This window comes from Astyanax mexicanus, chromosome 6, assembly GCF_023375975.1.
Source record: "Astyanax mexicanus isolate ESR-SI-001 chromosome 6, AstMex3_surface, whole genome shotgun sequence".
Lineage (NCBI taxonomy): Eukaryota > Metazoa > Chordata > Actinopteri > Characiformes > Acestrorhamphidae > Astyanax > Astyanax mexicanus.
The window spans coordinates 55,677,237-55,695,563 of record NC_064413.1 but is presented as its reverse complement, the minus strand read 5'-3'; the positions used below and the strand labels follow the sequence as shown (position 1 = coordinate 55,695,563).

Here is an 18,327-nt window from a genome sequence, read left to right as displayed (position 1 = left end):
GACACAACTCGCTACATCACCAAAATTGACAAATTTTGTTGCTGTATGTATATTTTTGACCCAGCAGATTTTGTGACATTTTCAGCAGACCCATAATAAATTTATGAAAGAACCAAATTTTATGACTGTTTTTTGTGACAAACATGTATGTGTTCCGATCACTCTATCACAGAAAAATAAGAGTTGTAGAACTTATTGAAAACTCAAGACAGCCATAACATTATGTTTTTTTACAAGTGTATGTAAACTTTTGACCACAACTGTATATATATATATATATATATATATATATATATATATATATATATATATATATATATATATATATATATTATTACTTCATTATACATAGATAATTCATTGAGGATTATTGTGACCATATATTGACTTATTTAAGGCTTATGTTATTCTGTGTGAATCCAATATTGTAATCCATAAGAGAGTTTTTATAGGCTAAATTTGTATGTTAATTAATATTAATTTCATGACACTGTGCAAATGCAGTCGCTACAAGTAAAATTTTAGGTTCAAAAGAAGATGGAGAAGTTTTGGCTTGCATATATTTAGAGTTTACTGCAAAAATAATTTAATCAAAGGATACAAAGCTCTGCAAATATTCTTAAGTCACCACCTGAATATTTCATGCAGAATTATTTGGATTAAGAAAGAGGAACCACATTATTTGCAACAGCTTTATTATTTTTACAACAAACATGAGATGATATATAACTTTAAAGACTGATATCAGAATATAAAGAGGCTACATACAGAAAAACAAAGTACAGAACACATGTAAATCAACTAAAGGAAAATAGTACATTGCACATGTAAATAAACCAAAGAATCAGCACAGATTACATAAAATGGGGTTTACTTGTGTAGTTCGGAAGAATGAACCCTGGGGAATACAAAAGCAGGAAGAGAATAAGAAAATTGAGACATGATTGCATTTAATACATGAATACAATTAAACATTTTGGAAACATTACCTACATTTTATTATTATTATTTAATATAAAATGAAGACAAGAAAGATGATTGTATTAAAGTTGTTATATTTTGTATTCATTATTTACTTATTTTATATTTATATAAAACAAACAATAACACACACTTATATTTATTGGGTTTGTTTTTGGCACACTATTACTAGTGCATCTCAGAAAACCTGAATATAATGAATTTTTTTCTATCATAGTTTAATAAAAAAAAATCTGTCAAATTTTATAATCACTACATATAAAGAGACATATCCCGAAACTGTTTTTGTTTTACTTTTCTAAAAGCTCATGAAAAAAAAACAGAAATAATAAATCCCTAAAATATTTCATTTAAAACTTAAAATATAAATTGTTAGATGTGTCACTGTAAGCATAATTAATACAAAAGATGATAATTAAACATTATTAAACATTTCTTTTGAGATGCACTACTATTAAAAAGAACTAATTATGCTATCTTAAATTACACATGCATTGGAAAGTGTTTTTCCCTACTGTTGACAATATAGCCTATATCCTCAATCAAACATATATAATAAAATAAATATTGGTCATATCACCTTAAATCATATCTCTGTTAAATTAGTAGTTACTAAGACAAACAGTAAGATAGCTAGTTAGCGTTAGCTACCTGAGCAATAGGTAGCTATCATTTAGCTAAATTCTGCAGTACTACTTAGTACTTAGTTTCCACAGTAGTCTGTATTTATTAAGCATTTATCTCTTGTTAGTGTTTAAAGTTCTTTCTGAAATGAATAGAGTTAAGCTTTATTTACCTAGCTAGTTAGGTTAGCATGGTCTACCTGGATATATAAGATATTTATTTAGTTAGCTTAGCATGGTCTATTTGGACATACAAGATATTTACAATATTTAGTTAGCTTAGCATGGTCTACCTGGATATATAAGATATTAAGATATTTAATTAGTTAAGCATGGTATATCTGGATATATAGGATATTGATATATTAGATATTAAGATATGTACTAAGTTAGTTTAGCATGGTCTATCTGAATATATAATATATTGATATATTAGATATTTACTTAGTTAGGTCAGCATTGTCTATCTGGATATATAAGATATTAAGATATTTAGGAATTTACAACTAATAGGCTCTCAGTCATTAATGTTAAATGCCAGTAACTGTATTCGCGTTGTCCTGGCATAGATTTACTCCCCTAAATCTGCTTTTTAAGAGGGGGTTAATTCACTAAAATGCTTCAGTGCACATGTTAATTTGATTCTGATGTCCTGATAAAACACAATCAGATTATTTAAGCGTACTAACCTGTAAAAGTGGACCACACATGGTGTATCCTGCTCCAGCTTCACTGTGCTGATAGTATTTGCTGCTAACTTCCGGGAACTATTGACAGGCTCCACGGTCCGCCATTGCTGTAAAAAACTGGTCCATTGGAGTGAATGGAGTTGACGCAACTCTCTCTCTCTATGGCTCTGTGCAAATCATACCACAGTATTATAAAGTGAGAAACATGGTAACTAATTACTAATTACTGAGGAGTTACTGTGTTCTTCTTTAGGAGTTACTGCAGATCATGTCACAGTATTATAAAGGGAAATATACATTAATAATAATAATAATAATAATAATAATAATAATAACACACATTTAACCTAGCTAACTAACACACACACACATTTAACCTAGTTAACACAATTAACCTAGCTAACACACACACACACATTTCCCCTAGCTAACTTAGCTTGCTAACTTACACACATTTAACCTAGCTAACTGACACACACACATTTAACTTGCTAACACACATATAACCTAGCTAACTAACCCACACATAAAAGTTAACTTAGCTAGCAAACGAACACACATAACCTAGCTAACTAACACACATTTAAACTAGCTAACTAACACACACATAACCTAGTTAACTTAGCTAGCTAACACACATCCTAAAGCTGGTTAACAACCCACAAAGAGTCCTCCTCTGATCCGGGGGTAAAATAAGCTGGAAAAGATCTCAATATCTTGATTACTAGTTTATTTTCAATCAAATACAGAAATATAAAAGCAGCAGAGTCTCTCTTAATCCTTTTCCAGCAGCAGCAGCAGCACAGCAGAGAATTTACACAAAGGACCAGGAGAGCTGCGTCCGCTGTGAAATTACCGTAATTGCCCTAATAATGCGCAGAAAAATAAATCTCTGTGAGACTGCAAACGCTGAAGATGCACTTTTATAAGGCTGATACCTAGTATTAAAGCAACGATTGTTACATTATTACTGTCTTACAGTCATTCTTAGAGTCTGAGATGCCTTCTGGAGAACTTTCATCAATGTCTTCTATGCAATAATATTACGTTATAATGTTGTTTTTTTCTTCCAAAAATGGGGGTTAAGCAGAGTAATACACACTGAAGTATTTTACTATATGTTGCTAATATTTGGAAGGAACTGAGGATAATAAGGTAATTAAGGTTACCACTACTACAAATGGTGTCACTTGCTTAATTCAAATATGCCTTCAATTAATATGCATTTAACTCAAATATGCCTGATTTAGATCTATAGTTCCCCAGGTGGGATGTAAGGGTTTTCAGTAAATAATGTTGATTTGAGCAGTAATTAATAAGTAGTTATTATAAAGAAGACATCATTAGTAAGTAGTTCTCTGGGAGATATGTAAGTCTCAGTAATTATTGTGGAGTTAATAGTGAACTACTATAATCATTAGTTCAGTACTATCTACTGAGTAATTATTCAGTACTCCCTGGTAGTTAATAGAAAATATTTAGGTGTTAATGCAGCACTATTAATTAGTTAATGCTTAGTTCCTGCTTAGTTACCTATTAACTATGGAACAGTATTATAAAGTGTTACCTAAACAATAATCAAGGGGTTAGTGCAAACACTAACGTTGGGCAAAATAAGAAACAAATATAAAAATTGGCGAAGTAAACTGGACTGGGCCAAAAGAAACAGGGACTAAAGAAAACAAGGAATAAATGAAACTAGGAAACCAGGAAGTAGTACAGGGAACGGGGAAAAACAAAGGGAGCACTAGACTAAAAAATGGCAAACAGAAAACTGCTAAGCAGAGCTTAGGAAAACGGCTAGACTAAAAAGTAAACTGGGCAAACAAACAAAACCAAATAAAACAGGGATACTTAGGCAGGGAGGAGTCCAGGGAAACACCAGGAACCAGGGAGGACAGGCTTGGGAATAAGAACGCTTTGTAGAGTAGCAAACAGGCTGGAACCACAAGAAAACACAAACCATGTGAGCGACCAATACTCGGCAACAGCAGAGAGAAACAGCGTGCTTTTAAGCAACTCTGCCCAGGTGCCTCTGATCTCTAATCAGGGCTGGATGGCTGTGTGCCTGCCCTGATTAGAGGAATGTCCTTATTTGGGCATAGAGTGCTTGGCTTGGCTGGACGGGCCTGACAATATTAGGATTAGTCAGATCTGGATAGTTACTAAAATCAGGATTAATGGTGTTAACATGTTAACAGTCGTTACTGATTTATGCTTTTATAGAGATTTATTAACCAGTGTCACGCAGTGTTGTTCATTATGGGCTTGAACATTAATTTATGTAAACAACACTGTCATAACAATGTTAATGTTAATGTAAACTGAATAACTTGTCATAACCAGAGAATTCTTGATCTGAGCTGTTCATGCACTTCTGCTTTTCTTTTATTCTTTCATCGTCTTGAATTTCCCAAAAGCTGGATTAAAGTCTTTGTCTGGACTTGCTGTAGGTGCATACAAGCAGCATTCCAATTGATATGTGCTATGAAACTTAATCATCTTTAAAGGAGAGAATATATGTGAACTTTGATTATACCTAAAATGACTGTAACACTAATTTAGGCAATTAGTTTTTTTTGCAGAACATACAGAACACTCAGTTGGAGCAACTGTGTTTTTCATTGGAAACATAGCAATACAACAGAAATTTACCTGAACACACCTCATTTCCAGAACACCACGCCCATCAGTGTAGATATATTCAGAAGCTCTGCTGCTATTTAAGTAGGGTAGCAATGAGCCTCACAATAAGCCTTGCACAGGGTGTAAGATAGGACCCATAGTCTTTGCATGTACATTAAACCCCTCTCATATTTTCTTAAAATTATTTTTATCTGCAGAATCCAGAAAGAATGCATTCCCAGCCCCCTCTCATCAATCAGCCTCTCGTCGATCAGCCTCTCGTCTCCGGTTTCTTACAGTCCGAGCTACAGCTGGAGACACGGTCATCCTGCCCTGCTACCTCCCACCTGAGATCAGTACAGAGATCAGAGAGTTCAGGTGGTTTAAGGGGACAGACTGTGTGCTCCAGAGACGATTCAGTGAGGAGAATGAGGGAGCTGAGCAAATATGGATGATGCTATTTAAAGGAGAGCTGAATCTGACCCTGAAAGACGTTAAAGTCACTGATTCTGGACAATACAGATGTGAAATTCTAGCAGAGAAGAAAGAGGAAATTGCAGTGATTCATTTGCATGTAGCTGGTGAGTGCTGTGCACATTTACATTTATTTCAGGTAAAAAATATAATCCTTTATTAGCCCCACAGTGGGGTAATTCAGTGTTACAGCAGCAAAAGGACACAAAAGTAGAAACAGATTTCCAATTATTTTCATTTGCATGTTTGTTTGCAGAGACCTTGATTTTAGCCATTTTCACTGTTCTATTATCTGGTTTAATCTCTATAGAGGGAGGATGACTTTGACCAGTAGCTCTATCTCTAAAATAGGAAAAGTGCATTGCAGTGATCAAAACATCAGTAATGGCACATCCATACACACTAAGCAGCATAATCTGTGTTCTTCCTTCCAGAGTTTAAACTCGTCTCCAGCTCAGAAGATGTTGGAAAGCCGTCTAATATTCAACCTTTCGGACACACATCCAAAAAACTACACTATCCAGGTTTTGGAGATTCATATGACGTGTTTTATGGTGATGATGTTACACTGCCCTGTTTCCTCTCTCCTGAAACCAGTGCTGTTACCATGGAGATCAGGTGGTTTAAAGGTGCAGACTGTGTTTACCTGTATCAGAATGGTCAGGTGACAGAGGGGCGGGGCTACGAGGGCAGAGTGAGTGTGGTCACTGATGATCTGCAGAGAGGAAACGTGTCTCTGAATCTGAGAGATGCTCAGAGGTCAGATAGTGGAGAGTACAGGTGTGAGATCACTGATGGAGAAAAGAAGGTGGAGAACAATGGAGTTCGTCTGCGTGTATCAGGTACTGAAAAATTCTCCTTTGATAAATGATTAATTTATGTTATTTACTGATTCATCATCTAAATAAATGTAACTGTAGTTAATTGATTTTACTGTACATGTTTCTCTTTTTAAACTGTTCTCTCATCCAGGAAGCTTTAAAATTCCTCAGACTCGTCCAGTCAACGTTCATGTTGGAGAAACTGTTACTTTACAGTGTTACCTCACACCTCGAACCAGTGCTGTTACCATGGAGATCAGGTGGTTTAAAGGTGCAGACTGTGTTTACCTGTATCAGAATGGTCAGGTGACAGAGGGGCGGGGCTACGAGGGCAGAGTGAGTGTGATCACTGATGATCTGCAGAGAGGAAACGTGTCTCTGAATCTGAGAGATGCTCAGAGGTCAGATAGTGGAGAGTACAGGTGTGAGATCACCCGGGGAACAAACAAGATGGAAAGTGATGGAGTTCACCTGCGTGTAACAGGTAATTCTCTTCAGTTCTGTCAGGTTTTTTTAGTTTACATTTTTTTTTTATCCCCATCATCACTACATCATATCAGCTGTGCATGAGCTCATTAACTCATACGTTAACTCATCCTATTAAACCCTCGGACATCGTATTTTTTCACACAATAAGGCGAACTTTCAATGAACATCTATTTTCTGGTCTATTTTAGTACATACGGTGCACCAGATTCTAAGGTGCATTATGCGACACTAGTAAGGAACAGGGGTGTCGCCATGTTTCTCTTCTTTTCTGTGTGCCTAAAATCTGCACACTGATTGGCTAACAGCAAAAAAACAAGCAACTCCTGCTTTCGTTCTGCATCCAATCAATACACTTTTCATTTGAAATAGTTCGATGTTAAGTTAAATGTGCTGTTTTTCACACCGGCTCTCTGGAGTTATACCAGTGTTCTCAAGTCTCACGCTTTGAGCATGTGACACATGCACCTCAGCGAGTTCACACGCTCACACGCCACACATGGTATTTCTCACGCTAGCCAATCCATCGGCTGTATATTATAATGTACTCTCGTTGAGCCAATCAGAATATAGATCGCTCTGTTGTTAGGCAGACCTAGTTCCAGAGGGTGGAGTTTCAGCCAGAGTGTCAGGCAGAAGAACTGTCCGATTCGAAAGTTCTGAAACACAGAACCCACCACCACCACAGCCACCCCACCCCCTCAACCTTAGTGATGAGCTAACTAACCTTAGTGATGAGCTAGCTAACCTTAGTGATGAGCTAGCTAACCTTAGTGATGAGCTAACTAACCTTAGTGATGAGCTAGCTAACCTTAGTGATGAGCTAGCTAACCTTAGTGATGAGCTAACTAACCTTAGTGATGAGCTAGCTAACCTTAGTGATGAGCTAACTAACCTTAGCGATGAGCTAGCTAACCTTAGTGATGAGCTAGCTAACCTTAGTGATGAGCTAACTAACCTTAGTGATGAGCTAACTAACCTTAGTGATGAGCTAGCTAACCTTAGCGATGAGCTAACTAACCTTAGCGATGAGCTAACTAACCTTAGCGATAAGCTAACTAACCTTAATGATGAGCTAACATCACCTTAGTGATGAGCTAGCTAACCTTAGTGATGAGCTAGCTAACCTTAGTGATGAGCTATCTAACCTTAGTGATGAGCTAACTAACCTTAATGATGAGCTAACATCACCTTAGTGATGAGCTAACTAACCTTAGCGACGAGCTAACTAACCTTAGCGACGAGCTAACTAACCTTAGCGACGAGCTATCTAACCTTAGCGACAAGCTATCTAACCTTAGTGATGAGCTAGCTAACCTTAGCGATGAGCTAGCTAACCTTAGCGATGAGCTAACTAACCTTAGCGACGAGCTAACTAACCTTAGCGACGAGCTATCTAACCTTAGTGATGAGCTAATTAACCTTATTGAAGAGCTAACTAACCTTAGCGATGAGCTAACTAACCTTAGCGATGAGCTAACTAACCTTAGCGATGAGCTAGCTAACCTTAGCGATGAGCTAGCTAACCTTAGCGATGAGCTAACTAACCTTAGCGATGATCTAACTAACCTTAGTGAAGAGCTAGCTAACCTTAGTGATGAGCTAGCTAACCTTAGTGATGAGCTAGCTAACCTTAGTGATGAGCTAACTAACCTTAGTGATGAGCTAACTAACCTTAGTGATGAGCTAGCTAACCTTAGTGATGAGCTAACTAACCTTAGTGAAGAGCTAGCTAACCTTAGCGATGAGCTAACTAACCTTAGCGATGAGCTAACTAACCTTAGCGATGAGCTAACTAACCTTAGCGATGAGCTAGCTAACCTTAGCGACGAGCTAACTAACCTTAGCGACGAGCTAACTAACCTTAGCGACGAGCTATCTAACCTTAGTGATGAGCTAATTAACCTTATTGAAGAGCTAACTAACCTTAGCGATGAGCTAACTAACCTTAGCGATGAGCTAGCTAACCTTAGCGATGAGCTAGCTAACCTTAGCGATGAGCTAACTAACCTTAGTGATGATCTAACTAACCTTAGTGAAGAGCTAGCTAACCTTAGTGATGAGCTAGCTAACCTTAGTGATGAGCTAACTAACCTTAGTGATGAGCTAACTAACCTTAGTGATGAGCTAGCTAACCTTAGTGATGAGCTAACTAACCTTAGTGAAGAGCTAGCTAACCTTAGCGATGAGCTAACTAACCTTAGCGATGAGCTAACTAACCTTAGCGATGAGCTAACTAACCTTAGCGATGAGCTAACTAACCTTAGTGAAGAGCTAGCTAACCTTAGCGATGAGCTAGCTAACCTTAGTGATGAGCTAACTAACCTTAGCGATGAGCTAACTAACCTTAGCGACGAGCTATCTAACCTTAGTGATGAGCTAACTAACCTTAGTGATGAGCTAACTAACCTTAGTGAAGAGCTAGCTAACCTTAGCGATGAGCTAACTAACCTTAGTGATGAGCTAACTAACCTTAGCGATAAGCTAACTAACCTTAGTGATGAGCTAACTAACCTTAGTGATGAGCTAGCTAACCTTAGCGATGAGCTAACTAACCTTAGTGATGAGCTAACTAACCTTAGCGATGAGCTAACTAACCTTAGCGACGAGCTATCTAACCTTAGTGATGAGCTATCTAACCTTAGTGATGAGCTAGCTAACCTTAGTGATGAGCTAACTAACCTTAATGATGAGCTAACATCACCTTAGTGATGAGCTAGCTAACCTTAGTGATGAGCTAACATCACCTTAGTGATGAGCTAACTAACTTTAGTGATGAGCTGTTTGAGGGCGAAATGAATTTTTTTTACATATTATAATAAAACGAATCGAATTTTAATTCAGTTGATTCATGTAGGGACCTTTGATTAAGTTTTAGAAGAGACAGATTAAGCATAATTTTGAGAAACAGAGAAGATATTTTAATGTTTTTATTTTTATATCTTAATCTGGTCTCTGTTTCAGTTTTTCCTGGTCTGGGTCTTGACTTGGAATCGGCTCTAGCGGTCTTGACTACAACACTAGTATTTATTTTAGAACTGCAGATTACAAAGATATTATATAATATTGTCCTCAGAATTGAGTGATTCCATATTGTTTTCCTCTACTTGATCTAAAAACACAATTGTGAATGACTCAATTATATTGCTTTCTTTTTTAATTATTTATTGTTCAGTGTTAGAAATTTTGAATTTTGAAGAAAGATTGTTTTGTGGCATGTCTCAGTGGATCATTTTTTTCTATAATATTAAACAATTAATAGAACTTCCTCCAAGATTGATTGCATAACTTTTACCAGGGGTTGTAGTAAAGGCCACATACAGACCGGCAGAGATAAAAGATTAACATAGATAAAGTGATTTCAGTAATGGGAAGAATAAAGGAAATGTATCTGTTTCTTGTTTCAGAGTTTATACTGGTGTACAGATCTGAGGATGTTGGAAAACGCGATCGACGTCAATCCTCCCCCCATGTTGTCTTCACCTTTGCAGGTTATGATATTACTCTGCCCTGTTACCTCTCTCCTGAAACCAGTGCTGTTACCATGGAGATCAGGTGGTTTAAAGGTGCAGACTGTGTTTACCTGTATCAGAATGGTCAGGTGACAGAGGGGCGGGGCTACGAGGGCAGAGTGAGTGTGATCACTGATGATCTGCAGAGAGGAAACATGTCTCTGAATCTGAGAGATGCTCAGGAGTCAGATGATGGAGAGTACAGGTGTGTGATCACTGATGGAGAGCAGAAGGTGGACACTGAATTATTTTGTAAGATTCTTTTCACTTTTCACAACTTACAGATTTATACATTATCAGTACATTTCACATATCTTATATCAGTGTCTTACAAAAGTATTCATACCCCTTGAACCTTTTCACATTTTGTCTCCTGACAACCACAAACGTGTGTATTTTAATGAGATTTTAAGTTATAGGCCAACACATAGTAGCACATAATTGTGAAGTGAAATCAAAATGACACGTTTTTCAAAATTTAAATAAAATAAAAAGGTGTGATGTGCAGAAGTATTTAGTATTCTATATATCAACACTCAGTAGAACCAACTTTCACTGCAATTACAGCTGCAAGTCTTGGGGCAAGTTTTGGGGTTTGTCTCTACCAGCTTTAATCTTCTAGAGCAGAGGTCACTAATAGGCGGACCGCGGTCCGGGTCCGGACCCAGACGTTGTCCAATCCGGACCCAAACTGATAAACTACTGAGAAGGATGTAATTCTGACAGTGTTCATTTAAAGTGATGGAACGTTTATTGTATTTATGGTAAACGTGCTTTACAGCGCAGTAAACTCACAGACCAATCACGTGTGCTGTAAGATCACCAAACGCTCTCCTCAGCCAATCAGATCTGTGCAGATGCGAGAGTGCGGAGCCACACAGGTGATGCAGACGGTGAGAAGTGGCGAGAAAAGCTAATACATATGGTGCACACCAGAAAATAAACATTAAAATACTACATTTATATAACATATTAACAGTAATGTAACCGAGTGGTGTTACTTGGAGGAATTAAAGAGAAACAACCGAGACAAGAGTCCAAAATATTCCACTTTACTCCACCTGATCAGAACTCCTCAGCAAGAAATAAAACTCCCTCTCTCGCAGGCGCACTCTCCCCACTCCCAAAACAACCCTATCTTAAAACTACAGCAACCCACAGGGGACAAAAAGCATTGGCAACTTCCCCCATCAGTTTTACCCACAACATAATTAAGTCTGATACAGTAATAATATAAAATAAAATAAAACTGCTGTTTTTTAAAAAAAAGCTGATATTTTGGCCAAGTTCAGCAAACATTTCTCCATATATTGTGTGATTTGTCATTCATGTATTTATCATGACAGGCCTAAATCTAATATAAATAAAATTAAATAGAATAAATATAGCATTTTAAAACAAAGTTAACATACAGATTCACATTAATAGACTCGATAAGTTCAGGGTGTTTCCATATATTTTATGATAGGTTGATAATGTAATTATTGTGACAGGCCTATTAAAAACAATACATATGTAAGAAAGAGGCATATGCCGCCAACCACCAGCAGAGGGCCTGGACACTGCAGTGGAGGAGCTGGTGGATCTGGGGCAAAAAACTCCAAGTCCCAGAATCCCCAGCGGTAATTAGTTCAAATCAGGCTCAGCTGTGAACACAGCTTAAAAACCCCAGCCAAACCTCAGTTCACCGTCACACCTGTGTAGAGGGGTGACCGGTAACAGTGGGTACAAAAGAAAAAGATTAGAAAGAAAAGAACTCTTAAAAGAAGCCACAAAAAAAGAAAAGATCTTAAAAGAAATAAAGGCTCACAAAAAAAAAAAATATTGAAAGAAGCCACAAAAAAAGATCTCAAAAGAAACAAAGGCTCACAAAAAAAAGAGAGAGATCTTAAAAGAAGCCGCAAAAGAGAGAGAAAAGATCTCAGTTTATTTTTGAAGTTTTTATTTTCAAGAATTCTTTCCTAAGTTTCTTAAAGTTTGAGTTAATTTCCTTTGTTTGAGCCATGCCATGTGGCAGCAGATCCTTTGTTTGATTTTCCCGCCCTTTTTCTTCACTGCCACATTTAAGGCCCTCATCCAAAGCCACTGCACACACTCTAAGTAGTGCAGTGGTAGCACACCCGTCTGCAGTTACAAAGGTTGGGAGTTCAAACCCCGGTTCAAGCACACCATCAAACCAACTGCACACACATACAGACACATCAGTAATATCAAATATAATACTACCAATAAATAATAAGACTAATAAATAAGCAAATAAAAATAAATAAAATAAGTAAATAAAAGTCCACCTCCCCCACTAAACCGTAACAGAAGGTGTGACCATTAAAATGGACCCAGCAGAGTTGGGATCTCTTAAAGAGGCTGTGCAGCACCAGGGGGCCGCTCATTGGTCGCCATGAGCAGCTGCTGCTTGAGATCACACAGCAACTTGCATTGTTGATTCAGAACCAGGCCAGTAACCCAGACGCTGCACAGCCTGCACAACCTACCCCGTCTCCTCCTCCTATCCCCGAGGTGGCTGTAGCTGGACATGATGCCCAGGTGGCTACTCCAGAACGTTATTCAGGGGAATCAGATAAATGCAGAGGGTTCCTGCTACAGTGTAGTCTAGTGTTTGAGCAGCAACCCTCTCGGTTCCCCACTGAGCGCTCTAAAGTAGCCTTCATCGTGTCCTTACTCACAGACAGGGCTCTGGCATGGGCCACAGCTCTATGGGAGCAAAACTACCCCGAGTGTGCCACAGTCCAGTCTTTTACCAAGGCCTTACGCCAGACGTTCTACCAACCCTTGGGAGGAAAGGAAGCAGGGCCCAGGTTGCTAGACCTTACGCAGGGTGCATGCCCAGTGGCGGAATACACCATTGAGATCCGCACCCTGGCGGCTGAAAGTGCTTGGGGTCAAGAGGCCTTGGCAGCTATCTTCCAGCGGGGCTTAAACAGTAGAATTAAAGACGAGCTGGCCACTCGAGATCTTCCCTCCACCCTGACCGAGCTCTATGATGTATGCATCCTCCTGGACAACCGCATGCGACAGAGAGCTCGGGAAAGGGCTCGGAGTACTCGTGCCCCAGGTTTTGGGCACCACTGGTCGGGTGACTCCATCCAAGGTGTATCCCCGCAAGATGCACCTGAACCCATGCAGCTGGGAGGTGCCCGTTTACCTATTCAGACAGCAGGCGAAGGCTTTAAAACCGCTCCTCGCAGATTGGGAAACGGCAGGGTCTAACCCGGGCGGGGGAATCGGCCTTAGACCCTGTGGTATCCCCCATATCAGGACTGCATCTCTCTGTAAAATTAGCCTGGCCCCCTCGACAACATACCTCACTAACAGCCTTTATAGATTCTGGGGCTGCAGGAAGTTTCATTGACACCTCCCTTGCAGCTAGTTTGGGCCTCCCAGTCGAGCATTTAGAGCGTCCGCTACCTGTTCTTGCTATAGACGGAAGGGTTGTAGGCTCTGGCCCTGTGACCCATCGCACCAAACCAATAATCCTTCAGGTGGGGGCCCACATGGAACAGGTGGAATTATACCTGACTCAGGCTCCCCACCTGAAGCTGGTGCTTGGGTATCCCTGGTTAGAGCTTCACAACCCGCGTATAGACTGGTCAACCCACTCAGTCTATGCTTGGGGCCCATTTTGTCAGGGGAACTGTTTAAAGCTCAACAAAGCACCTCCTCGGGCAGTTCCACCGAAGGAGATGCCCATACCGCACCTAGACAGAGTTCCTAAGGAATACAGGGACCTCTGTGAGGTGTTCAGAAAAGAACAGTCCCAGGTCCTGCCCCACACAGGCCATACGACTGTGCAATTGACCTTTTACCAGGCACAACTCCACCCAGGGGTCGATTGTTTGCACTCGCTCCTCCCGAGCGTGCTGCCATGGACACCTACATTCGTGAGGCCTTGGAGTCAGGCTTCATACGGCCTTCCTCATCACCAGCAGGGGCTGGATTCTTTTTTGTGGGGAAAAAAGATGGTGGACTTCGTCCCTGCATAGATTACAGAGGACTGAACGCCATCACTGTGAAGGACCGTTACCCCCTTCCCTTAATGCAGACAGCTTTTGAGGCACTGCAGCAGGCCTCAATTTTTACTAAATTGGACCTGCGCAGTGCCTACAACCTGGTTCGCATACGGCAGGGGGATGAATGGAAAACGGCCTTCATTACCCCAACAGGGCACTACGAGTACCGCGTAATGCCCTTTGGTCTCATGAACGCCCCCGCAGTGTTCCAACGCTTCATTAATGACGTACTGCGGGAGGCCTTGGACCAATATGTATATGTCTACCTTGACGACATATTAATTTACAGCCGGTCACTAGAGGAACACATAGGACATGTCCGACGGGTTCTCCAGTTGCTCTTGGAGAACCGTCTATTTATAAAACTCGAGAAGTCTGTTTTCCATTCAGAGACTGTATCGTTCTTGGGGTTCGTGGTATCCAAAGGCACCCTTCGCATGGATCCAGCTAAGATCAAGGCTGTCAAAGACTGGCCGCGCCCTTCCACTCTTAGGCAGGTCCAGTCTTTCCTGGGGTTCGCCAACTTTTTTCGGCGTTTCGTGCGTCAATTCAGCACGGTGGCAGCACCCCTTACTGCCTTAACCCGAAAAACCCCAGGGCCCTTTCGCTGGACAGCGGAGGCTCAGAAAGTCTTTGAAGAAATCTGGTGGCCATGGATGGACAAAGACACTCGTGCTTTCGTGGCTTCTTGTGAGGTATGCCAAAAGAACAAGGCACCCAGGTCCCGACCGCCCGGTCTCCTACACCCATTACCGATCCCGTCCCGTCCATGGTCCCATGTATCATTGAACTTTGTGACAGGTCTTCCACCATCAAAGGGCAACACAGTTATAATGGTGCTTGTGGACCGCTTTTCCAAGGCATGCAAGTTTGTGGCGCTGCCCAAACTCCCCTCTGCCAAGGAAACTGCGGATCTACTTCTCCAACACGTGGTGAGATTACACGGCATGCCCCAGGATCTTGTGTCAGACCGGGGGCCCCAGTTCGCCAGCCGGTTTTGGAAGGCCTTTTGCAAGCTGATGGGAGCCACAGTGAGTCTCACCTCCGGCTTTTACCCGGAGTCGAATGGGCAAACCGAGCGGGTCAATCAAGACCTTGGCCAACTGCTGCGTTGCCTCACTGCAGGCAACCAGACTTCCTGGACCGACCAACTGCTCTGGGCAGAGTATGCCCACAACACCCTGTGGCATTCATCCTTGGGTATGTCACCCTTTGAATGCCAATTCGGGTTCTCCCCTCCGCTATTTGTGGAACAGGAGAGGGAGGTGGGTGTATCCTCTGCTGAGCAGTATGTCCGTCGGTGTCACAGGGCCTGGCAGAAGGCACCTTGCAGGCGACCTCGAAGGCCAGGAAACGGGTCGCAGATCTCAAAAGGAGCCGTGCCCCACACTTTTGTGTGTGTCAACGTGTGTGGCTGTCCACCAAGGACCTTCCGCTACGAGGTGTCTCGCATAAACTGGCACCCAAATTTGTGGGTCCCTTTAAGATCTTGCGGAGGGTAAATCCGGTCTCATATCGGTTGCAACTTCCATCTACCATGAAAGTGCACCCGACATTCCACGTGTCCCACCTACGTCCATTTGTGTGTGGAGCCCCCTCACCTGGAACTCGGCCCCCTCCCCAACGTCTTGTGGGCGGTTCCCCTGCGTTCACAGTTCGGCGTTTGCTGGATGTGCGAAAGGTCCAGGGCAGCACCCAGTATCTTGTTGACTGGGAGGGTTACGGGCCAGAGGAACGTTCGTGGGTCCCTCGGAACCGAATTCTTGACCCGGCTCTGATCCGGGACTTCCAGCGTGATCGTGCTGCTGGCTTGGGGTCGTCAGGTGCCGCCCCTAGAGGGGGGGGTACTGTAAGAAAGAGGCATATGCCGCCAACCACCAGCAGAGGGCCTGGACACTGCGGTGGAGGAGCTGGTGGATCTGGGGCAAAAAACTCCAAGTCCCAGAATCCCCAGCGGTAATTAGTTCAAATCAGGCTCAGCTGTGAACACAGCTTAAAAACCCCAGCCAAACCTCAGTTCACCGTCACACCTGTGTAGAGGGGTGACCGGTAACAGTGGGTACAAAAGAAAAAGATTAGAAAGAAAAGAACGCTTAAAAGAAGCTACAAAAAAAAGAAAAGATCTTAAAAGAAATAAAGGCTCACAAAAAAAAAAATATTGAAAGAAGCCACAAAAAAAGATCTCAAAAGAAACAAAGGCTCACAAAAAAAAGAGAGAGATCTTAAAAGAAGCCGCAAAAGAGAGAGAAAAGATCTCAGTTTATTTTTGAAGTTTTTATTTTCAAGAAGTCTTTCCTAAGTTTCTTAAAGTTTGAGTTAATTTCCTTTGTTTGAGCCATGCCATGTGGCAGCAGATCCTTTGTTTGATTTTCCCGCCCTTTTTCTTCACTGCCACATTTAAGGCCCTCATCCAAAGCCACTGCACACACTCTAAGTAGTGCAGTGGTAGCACACCCGTCTGCAGTTACAAAGGTTGGGAGTTCAAACCCCGGTTCAAGCACACCATCAAACCAACTGCACACACATACAGACACATCAGTAATATCAAATATAATACTACCAATAAATAATAAGACTAATAAATAAGCAAATAAAAATAAATAAAATAAGTAAATAAAATAACTCTGCATTTGAGTCCACCTCCCCCACTAAACCGTAACAACATATTGTTGAAATGTACTAGTATGTGTAATTTGTTTTTCAGTCTTTCAGTTGTTGATAAAACACTGACAGAACTACTAGGCTTCTTCAGTAAACAGTGTATAATACTGAATTATAACGCAAATTAAAAATGGCGACGGTCTGGACCTTGGTCTGGCGAAATTTTCTCTAACTGGACCGAACTGAATTCTAATTAAATACCCCTGATCTAGAGACTGAGATTTTTGCCCCCATTTTCCTTTAAAACAGCTGAAGCTCAGCCAGGTTGGATGGAGAGCGTCTGTGAACAGCAGTTTTCACGTCTCTCCACAGAAGATCAATGAGATTTAGATCAGGACTTTGACTGGATCATTCTAACACGTGAATATTCTCTGATCTAAACCATTATAGCTCCACTGTAGCTCTGGCTGTATGTTTAGGGTCATCGTCTTGCTGGAAGGTGAATCTCCATCCCAGTCTTAAGTCTTTTGCAGCCTTCAACAGCTTTCCCAGGACTGTCCTGTATTTAGATCTGTCTCTCTACAACTCTGACCAGCTTTCCTGTCCCTGCTGAAAAAAAGAATCCCCACAGTATGATGCTGCCACCACCATGTTTCACAGTGGGGATGGTGTGTTCAGGGTGATGAGCAGTGTTAATTTTCTGCCTCACATTCACCAAAATGTTCAACTTTGGTCTCATCTGACCTCAGAACCTTCTTCCACATGTTTGCTGTGTTCCTACATGGCTTGTGGCTACAAACAGCACTTCTTATGTCTTTCAACAATGTTTTTCTTCTTCCACTCTTCCATAAAGATCAGATTTGTGGGGAGCAGGGTTTATAGTTGTCCTGAGGACAGATTCTCCTGATCTACCTGAGCTGTGGATCTCTGCAGCTCCTCTAGATTATTAGGTCTCTTGGCTGCTTCTCTAATCAGTGCGCTCCTTGCTTGGTAGGTTAATTTTTGGATGGTGGATTGAACAGTGCTCCTTGTGATGCTTAAAGCTTATATTATGTTTTTTTTATAACCTAACCCTGCTTCAAACTTCTCCACAACTTTATCTCTGACCTGTCTGTTGAGTTTTTTGGTCTTTTTAATGCTGTTTGTTCACTAGTGTTCTCTATAATACTCACAGCTGGACTCTATTAACTAATTCAGAGACTCCTGAAGGCGATTGAATGCACTAGATTGTATTTAGGGGTTTCAGAGTAAATTTTCACAAAATGTGTAAAGGTTCAAAGGGTATGAATAGTTTTGCAAGCCACTGTAAGATTGCAAACATGTAAATATATTTACATCAGTGGTTTCTATCACTTAAAACATAATTGTGTTAATCACCAAAATATTCAGTGAAAGACTTTTAGTCGCTTCATAACTTTTGCTTAAGGCCATTTGCTCCTATGTCAGAACTGTAACAGATGAAAATATTAACATTTATTAAACATATA

General features: G+C 40.8%; 1 protein-coding gene across 1 annotated transcript; it reads left to right on the top strand.

Moving 5' to 3' along the window:
* The first annotated feature begins 4,837 nt into the window (after window positions 1–4,837).
* LOC103042568 (butyrophilin-like protein 2) lies at window positions 4,838–12,482 on the top strand. Its single transcript, XM_049480922.1, has 5 exons — window positions 4,838–4,843; window positions 5,025–5,499; window positions 5,827–6,228; window positions 6,341–6,697; window positions 10,107–12,482. Exons 1-5 carry the CDS (start codon window positions 4,838–4,840, stop codon window positions 10,562–10,564), a joined length of 1,698 nt encoding a protein of 565 aa, XP_049336879.1. The 3' UTR covers window positions 10,565–12,482.
* The last annotated feature ends 5,845 nt before the right edge of the window (window positions 12,483–18,327 follow it).